Source organism: Mercenaria mercenaria, chromosome 1 (assembly GCF_021730395.1).
Source record: "Mercenaria mercenaria strain notata chromosome 1, MADL_Memer_1, whole genome shotgun sequence".
Taxonomy (NCBI): Eukaryota; Metazoa; Mollusca; class Bivalvia; order Venerida; family Veneridae; genus Mercenaria; species Mercenaria mercenaria.
Window position 1 is genome coordinate 26,781,157 of NC_069361.1, and position 9,302 is coordinate 26,790,458.

Here is a 9,302-nt window from a genome sequence, read left to right on the forward strand (position 1 = left end):
ATGTTGTTGTCGATAAACATTGCATATAGCCAAAACAGCATGAATACAAATGACCGACAAAGTCAGTACTATTGAATTGCAACAATGATATGTCACAACAAACAAAAAGCTATACAAAGCTTGAGAATTTTGGTAAAAATGCTGCAGCCAATGCGCAATAACCAACAAATGTTATTGTCGATTAACATTGCAAATAGCCGAAACAGCATGAATACAAATTACTGGCAAAGTCAGTACTAATGAATTGCAACAATGATATGTCACAACAACAAAAAGCTATACAAAGCTTGTGAATAATATTAAAAGTGCTAAAACAGCATGAAAACAGATTTCCGACAAAGTCAGTACTATTGAATTGCAACAATGATATGTCGCAATAAAAATAAGGCTATATGAAGCTTGTGTTTGAAATTAAAAATGCTGCAACCAATCAGCATAATTTCAATAATTTTACTATCGATTAAAATGCACAAGGCTAACCCGGCGTAAAATTATATGATAATTATACACAGGAAAAAGTGTCGCATACGCTTTTTGCACGAAAAGCGTACACATTTCATACACCAAAAAGCACCCGCATTACGTATGTTGAGCACCACGTACGCCCGCCATACGCCAACTTGCGTATGAAATGCGGGCGCATGTCTTACGCTTTTCATACGCCCTGATTTTTGTCTTACGCCATTCATATGATTTGCGCTTGAAAATCATACAACTCTTTTTTCCATAGGATTCTCATACGCCTCATATACAATAGATTATAGAAGATAAAATTTAACTTTAGCGTGCGCTTTTCTTACGTCCTGATTTTATGGCATACGCCATTCATACGATTTGTGATTGAAATTCTCACACCTACTTATCATAAGCTTCTCATACGCCTCGTATACAAAAATTATATTGGTGAAAATATTTTTTAAGAGTATGATTTTCGTATGCTTTGATAATATTTGCAGCCAAAATATGCTATTTTCATTTGTGCTTGTGCTTAGCATACACTTGGGAAACAATATGTATACAAAGTTCATGTATACTTAGTGTGTGGTATAGCAAATAATGCTGTCTACTTGTTTGTTGGACATTGTGTATACAGCCAAACATGTCTTAAGCAGCTAGCCAAGGGAAGCAGGAAAATTGGTTACTTAATGCAGGCTATTTATAGAATAAATATCAACTTTGGGAAATAAGTAATTGGCTGCTAATGATAGGTTGGCTGCTTAATAGAGGTGACCACTAAATGCAAGTTTATACTGTATTTAGCATTTGATCTATATTCCCAAACTTCCCGTTAAATTATGACCAAGATAAGTTTCTTCACTCCTGTTCAAATGTTGCTGGAATTATTGTTGCAGAGGGGATAAAAATTGATCACAAAAGCTAAACTGACAGTATCAGAATGTTAAAACTATTTCTCCTTGCTTGCAGTTTCCAGTACTGATTATATGCAAATTGATTCCATGAGGATTATGGAATTAATTGACAACTGCTGTTTTAGTAGTTAAATAAATAAATATCAAATAACACCCAAAATCTTATGTTCAATGTATTTCTTCTATTTTTCTATTTTTACAAAAAAATTCAAGTCTCCCTGTCTCGGAGGGCTGCACGTGCTCGTGCAACCCTCCGACTGTCACTCTCCTCCATCCCCCTCCACTTCTCTGTCTGCTTCTCCTCAACCTGCAACAAAATGCATTGGACTATTGCAATGGAATCACTTTCAGTATATGTTATAGTAAGATAAAGTAAAATAGTTATACTTTTTCAAACTTTATGCAATTCAATAAAATGCAAATATTAGCTATTTGTGAAACAGTTGTCTCACAGACCGGTCTTTGACCTGGCATATTCAGATGTGATCTAGATGTCATCTAGATATCATCTAGATATGGACCATTGTCTTAGACTTTGTCACTTATAACAATGTATTATCAGCAATATATGACCATCATGATAATTCAAAAGAACTTGTAAGAATAGCTTTTCCAAAACTCAACGACTAATTTGAAATGCATGGAAAAGTTTTCAATATCACTTCATAAAAATCTTGAAACTTGTGATCAGCATCAAAGTCTCAGGCTTTGGTGATTGTGTAAGTCAATATAAAAATGATTCAAAGTATTTGATTTTACTCACTGACTTCCAAAACTTTTTCAATTCTGGCCAGAAACTAGCGTTCTCCCTCTCCCTACCTTCTCTCTCCGTCAAGTACATAAACCTCCTCTGAAAAACAATATTTCATCAATAATAATAATACACTGTTATACAGTGGGATCCAAAAGTCTGGTATTCAGTGTAATAAGTGACCACCTGACTAAATATCTTGTATGTGTTTCCTGGAATATTGATGTCATACCGTACCATTTACATACCTTTCATGTGCCTATGTACACACAAAAAGTAACTTACCTCCCATGTTTGTCTGTGCTTAACAATTGTCTCTAACCTTCCATGTTTGCTTGTATCTAACAATAGTCTCTTTCCTTCCACGTTTGTCTGTGTATCACAAATGTCTATTACCTTCCATGTTTGTCTGTGTTTAACAATTGTCTCTTACCTCCCATGTGTGTCTGTGTTTATCAAAAGCCTCTTACCTTCCATGTATGTCTAACAGTAGTGTCTTACCTTCCATGTGTGTCTGTATTTAACAATTGTCTCTTAACTTCCATGTTTTCCTGTGTTTAACAATTGTCTTTTAACTTCCATGTGTGTCTGTGTATAACAGCTGTCTCTTAGCATCCATGTTTGGGTGTATCTAATAGAAGTCGACTCTCTTTCCTTCCACATTTGTCTGTGTATCAAAAGTGTCTATTACCTTTCATGTTTCTCTGTGTTTAACAATTTCTCTTACCTTCCATGTGTGTCTGTGATTAACATTTGTTTCTTAACTTCCATGTGTGTCTGTGATTAGCAATTGTTCCTAACTTCCATGTGTGTCTGTGATTTACAATTGTCTCTTACCTTCCGTGTGTGTCTGTGATTAACAATTGTTTCTTACCTTCCATGTGTGTCTGTGTTTAACAATTGTCTCTTAACTTCCATGTGTGTCTGTGTTTAACAATTGTCTCTTAACTTCCAAGTGTGTCTGTAACAAATAATTGTCCCTTACCTTCAATGTTTGTATGTGTTTAACAATTGTTTCTTAACTTCCTCGTATGTCTGTGTTTGACAACTGTTTCCTAACTTCCATGTGTGTCTGTGATTAACAATTGTTCCTTAACTTCCATGTGTGTATGTGATTAACAATTGTTTCTTACCTTCCATGTGTGTCTGTGTTTAACAATTGTCTGTTAACTTCAAGTGTTCTGACAAATAATGTTCTTACCTTCAAAGTTTGTCTGTGTTTAACAATTGTTTCTTAACTTCCTGTGTCTGTTTAACAACTATTTCCTAACTTCCATGTGTGTCTGTGATTAACAATTGTTTCTTAACTTCCATGTGTGTACGTGATTTACAATTGTTTCCTAACTTCAATGTGTGTCCTGTGATTAACAATTGTTTCTTAACTTCCATGTGTGTCTGTGTTTAACAGTAGTCTCTTACCTTCCATGTGTGTCTGTGTTTAACAATTGTTTCTTAACTTCCATGTGTGTCTGTGGTTAACAACTTTTTTTTAACTTCCATGTGTGTCTGTGGTTAACAACTGTTTTTTAACTACCATGTGTGTCTGTGATTAACAACTGTTTTTTAACTTCCATGTGTGTTTGTGATTAACTTTTTTTTTTAAACTTCCATGTGTGTCTGTGATAAACAACTGTTTTTTAACTTCCATGTGTGTTCTGTGATTAACAATTGTTTCTTAACTTTCATGTGTGTCTGTGCTTAACAGTAGTCTCTTATCTTCCATGTATGTCTGTGTTTATTTTTGTTTGTTTTGGGTTTAACGCCATTTTTCAACAGTATTTCAGTCATGTAACGGCGGGCAGTTAACCTAACCAGTTTTCCTGGATTCTGTACCAGTACAAACCTGTTCTCCGCAAGTAACTGCCAACTTCCCCACATGAATTAGAGGTGGAGGACTAATGATTTCAGACACAATGTCGTTTATAAAATAGTCACGGAGAACATACACCCCGCCCGAGGATCGAACTCATGACCCCGAGATCTGTGTTTAACAATTGTTTCTTAACTTGTCGAACATTTCTCATCCGATTTTCACCAAACTTGAACAAAATGTGTTTGACCATAAGACCTCAGCCAAGTTCAATAACTAGCCAAATCGGTCCAGGCGTCTTGGAGTTATGGCCCTTGAATTACCAAAAATTGGTCTTTTTACTCTTGTCCGCACTCTAATTCGAATATTTCTCTTCCAATCTTCACCAAACTTAAACAAAATGTGTTTGACCATGAGACCTCGGCCAAGTTCGATAACTAGCCAAATCAGGCCAGGCATTTTAGAGTTACGGCCCTTGAATTATCGAAAAATTGGCCTTTTTACTCATGTCCGCACTCTTAATCAAACTTTCTCATCCGATCTTCACCAAACTTGAACAAAATGTGTTTGACCATGAGACCTCGGCAAAGTTCGATAACTAGCCAAATCAGTCCAGGCATTTTGGAGTTACGGCCCTTGAATTATCGAAAAATCGGCCTTTTTACTCTTGTCCGCATGCTAAGTTGAACATTTCTCATCCGATCTTCACCGAACTTGAACAAAATGTGTTTGACCATGAGACCTCGGCCAGGTTTGATAACTAGCCAAATCGGTCCAGGCATTTTAGAGTTACGGCCCTTGAATTACTGAAAAAATCCGTCTGTTTACTCTTGTCCGCTATAAGTCGAACATTTCTCATCCGATTTTTACCAAACTTGAACAAAATGTGTTTGGCCATAAGACCTTACCCAAGTTCGATAACTAGCCAAATCCGCCCAGGCACTTTTGATTTATTGCCCTTGAATTACTGATTGGATCCACTCATCCAGACCATCTAATTGGATCCACTCATCTAAAACATCTAGAGAAACTAACATTTTTCGTAGGGGCAGTTGTGGGAGACATGCGCTTTTCTCAGAAGTGTCTCTAGTGTTTTCTTGATCTATCAGCCCTTCCCTTGGTACAGTGTCACCAAGTCCCAAAGTAAATCCTGTCTAAAGTTCAGCTGTGTGTACCTTTTCTTCTTGGTTAGTCTGGTTGACACTTGTTTGTATATGATGAAAGATATCTCCACCATTTTTTCGACATGTGTCCAACATTGTATTTCATTCGAAACTGATCATGGAGATCAACATCACCAATGAACTGGTTTTAGGCGTATACAGTATGGGGCTGACAAAGATGGAGACTATCCCTTCAACACCTTCTCTGTGCATCTCTAACATCGCTTGGATCACTCAAACCTCGAGATATGGTACACCAGTTTCTTGTCTTTCCAAACAGATGCAGTGATGTTAGTGTTCCCATACTGTAGAATCTTGAAGTCTGCTCTGTTGCGCACATCTCCTGGTTTCTTGAGGTCTTTCAGGAATCCAATACAATTAACCCTTATGGTACCACACGCATAGAGACCGTAGTCGAGAAGACGCTTTAGAAGGGGCAGACTAGTGAAAAGGTTGACGAAAAAAAACCAACGAAATGTATCGAATATGAGCAGTCAACTTTGTCAGTACGTTAAATCCAAGACCATGCGCTGTATGGGTATCTTGACGACCAAGGTACACGTCCTTCAACAGGTAAGCAGATTTCGTGTCGCAAAGCATCCATGCCTTCATGCCCCGTTTTATAGGGTTCACTGGCATATATTGACGGAAAGATAGTCTACCAGAAAACTTTATCATGGCTTCATCAACTGAAACCTCACGACACAACGGATATTCTCTGAAAAAGGCGTCAGACACTGCACTAATAATCTCATGAACCTTATACAGTCTATCATAAGCTGGTGTACCTCGTGGCTTGGTATCCGGATTTGAAGCATGAAAGTACAGAGTTATCTTATGAAATCGGTTACATGTCATGACTTGCTGTATCCCAGTGTTGCCAATGAATGGATCAGTAGACCAGTACATTTCAACTTCAGGCAGTTCTTTGATTCCCATAAGAATATTTATTCCGAGATAGGCTTTCATTTCTGGCTCAGTAACTTCCTCCCACTTGTCGTCCACAGCACCATTTTGTACCATCTTCCACACTGCATAGGAGTTGGTATACTGTACCAGCTTCGTTATCAAGTTGGCAGGAAACATCAGCCAGAAGTAATCTATGGGCCTGGCATTACCCCTGTCAAATCCATCTAGTAGATTGGGTCCAGGTGTACCAACAAAGTCATCAAACTGAAAAAAAAAACAAACAAAAAAACAAATTTTTTGTTTACACTGAATTTTTTAAAAATTAATTTTTTTTATTGTTTGACTTTACTTTATTATTTTAATCTATATCTATTTATTTACTTTTTTCTGCATTATTTTTTTCTGTCTTATTTCAAAGATTGTGTAAATCAATGCTTATAAAAAATTTATTGAGAACACACCATCGGGTTGGTAAAGTTTCCGGTCCAGCCATCAGGCCTGGCAGGCTCTGGCTCATCATCTGAATCTTTAATTGTGTGGCGATCACAATAACTGACCTGAGCATTGCTAAATGAGCTAAAAATAGCAATATCAGCTGCAAACATTGCTATTTGTACACATGTTTAGCGGAATTCCAGCCCGTGTTTACACATTTCGGTCGAAAATACTGTATACTTATTCATCTATATGGATCGCGGGGTCGCGAATTTGATCCCTGGGTGGGGCGTATGTTCTCCGTGACGATTTGATAAAAGACATTGTGTCTGAAATCATTCATCCTCCACCTCTGATAATTTATGTGGGGAAGTTGGCAGTTACTTGCGGAGAACAGGTTTGTACTGGTACAGAATCCAGGAACACTGGTTAGGTTAACTGCCTGCCATTACATGACTGAAATACTATTGAAAAATGGCCTTAAACCCAAAACAAACAAACAAATCCTCTTTATGTACATAAAACAATGCCTGTAGGTACTAGGTTGTTACCATACACTATATCGTCATCCACTGAGGTTTCTAACTCCAGATGTAAACTATCAACAAGTGATGGTGTGGTTTCTGTGTTGGTGGTGTGGTTTCTGTGTTGGTGGTGTGGTTTCTGCATTGGTATGTGTTGGTGGTGTGGTTTCTGCATTGGTATGTGTTGGTGGTGTGGTTTCTGCATTGGTATGTGTTGGTGGTGTGGTTTCTGCATTGATATATGTGTTGGTGGTGTGGTTTCTGCGTTAGTATGTGTTGGTGGTGTGTTTTCTGCGTTTGTATGTGTTGGTGGTGTTGTTTCTGCATTGATATGGTGGTGTGGTTTCTGCGTTGGTATGTGTTGGTGGTGTGGTTTCTACGTTGGTATGTGTTGGTGGTGTGGTTTCTGCATTGGTATGTGTTGGTGGTGTGGTTTCTGCATTGGTATGTGTTGGTGGTGTGGTTTCTGCATTGGTATGTGTTGGTGGTGTGGTTTCTGTATTGGTATGTGTTGGTGGTGTGGTTTCTGCATTGGTATGTGTTGGTGGTGTGGTTTCTGCATTAGTATGTGTTGGTGGTGTGATTCCTGCATTGTTGGCAGGTGTAGTTGATTCTTGTTCTGTTCTGGTAGGTGTAAGCAGATCAATGCCAGACACTAGAGCAGTTGGACGGACCCATAGTCGAAGAATTCCCTTTGGAGCTTGCCTTTTGATGTCTTCAAGGGTGTTTACTTCCATAAGTCCATATGTATAAGTTGACAGGGCCTTCTTCCAAGCATGCTGTGGAAGTCTGTAGTTGATAGTGGTGAAGAAAGCTCTGTAACTTTCCGCTGAAGCTGAGGCATGGTAGTTGAAAGTACCATCTGGAATGTGGTATCATCTTGTCTACCTATCAGATAGAAATTGTTTCAATAGAACATAATTATATACCCTTTACATTCCTTTAACTGATACTTAGGGTGGAATACTTAAGAGTGGAAATTAAGACAATTATTTGGCCTCATGGCTTTAAATCTAATATTGAGTTATTAAAAAGAGAAAATTAGCAAAAAATACTCAGAACATTGCTACTCTTATATTGACAGTTCTGACAGCTTCCACATTTCTCTTATTATGACATATCTGACAGCTTCCATGTGCTTTCCATCTTTTTCACATAATGGCATATCTGACAGCTTCCATGTGTTTTCCATCTTTTTCATATAATGAACACGGAAAGTCGTAAAATGGTTCATGCCCATCCTCTAATGTTCCAGATAAATCACTACCCGTTGCCATCTTTAATGTTGTCATAGATATCCGTCTGTTTAGATATCAAAATTTCCATCTTTTTCACATAATGACATATCTGACAGCTTCCATTTGCTTTCCATCTTTTTCACATAATGAACACGGAAAGTCATAAAATGGTTCATGCCCATTCTCTAACGTTCTAGATAAACCACTACCCGTAGCCATCTTGAATGTCGTCATAGATATCCGTCTGTTTAGATATCAAAATTTCCATCTTTTTCACATAATGACATATCTGACAGCTTCCATGTGCTTTCCATCTTTTTCACATAATGAACACGGAAAGTCATAAAATGGTTCATGCCCATCCTCTAACGTTCTAGATAAACCACTACCCGTAGCCATTTTTAATGTCGTCATAGATATCCTTCTGTTTAGATATCAAAACTTCCATCTTTTTCACATAATACAATATCTGACAGCTTCCATGTGCTTTCCATCTTTTTCACATAATGAACACGGAAAGTCATAAAATGGTTCATGCCCATCCTCTAACGTTCTAGATAAACCACTACCTGTAGCCATCTTTAATGTTGTCATAGATATCCGTCTGTTAAGATATCAAAATTTCCATCTTTTTCACATAATGACATATCTGACAGCTTCCATTTGCTTTCCATCTTTTTCACATAATGAACACGGAAAGTCATAAAATGGTTCATGCCCATTCTCTAAAGTTCTAGATAAACCACTACTTGTAGCCATCTTTAATGTCATCATAGATATCCGTCTGTTTAGATATCAAAATTTCCATCTTTTTCACATAATGACATATCTGACAGCTTCCATGTGCTTTCCATCTTTTTCACATAATGAACACGGAAAGTCATAAAATGGTTCATGCCCGTCCTCTAACGTTCTAGATGAACCACTACCCGTAGCCATCTTTAATGTCGTCATAGATATCCGTCTGTTTAGATATCAAAATTTCCATCTTTTTCACATAACGACATATTTGACAGCTACCATGTGCTTTCCATCTTTTTCACATAATGAACACGGAAAGTCATAAAATGGTTCATGCCCATCCTCTAACGTTCTAGATAAA

At 37.5% G+C, this 9,302-nt stretch overlaps 1 protein-coding gene across 1 annotated transcript; it reads right to left on the reverse strand.

Annotated features, from left to right (window-relative positions):
* Window positions 1-1,578: 1,578 nt before the first annotated feature.
* On the reverse strand, window positions 1,579-7,504 carry LOC123546673 (piggyBac transposable element-derived protein 4-like). The gene is made up of 6 exons (XM_053537497.1): window positions 6,990-7,504; window positions 5,605-6,267; window positions 5,295-5,452; window positions 2,407-2,530; window positions 2,134-2,220; window positions 1,579-1,677 (listed from the first exon to the last, which is right to left on the reverse strand). The coding sequence occupies exons 1-6, from the start codon at window positions 6,990-6,992 to the stop codon at window positions 1,579-1,581; spliced, it is 1,134 nt and encodes a 377-aa protein (XP_053393472.1). The 5' UTR covers window positions 6,993-7,504.
* Window positions 7,505-9,302: the final 1,798 nt, after the last annotated feature.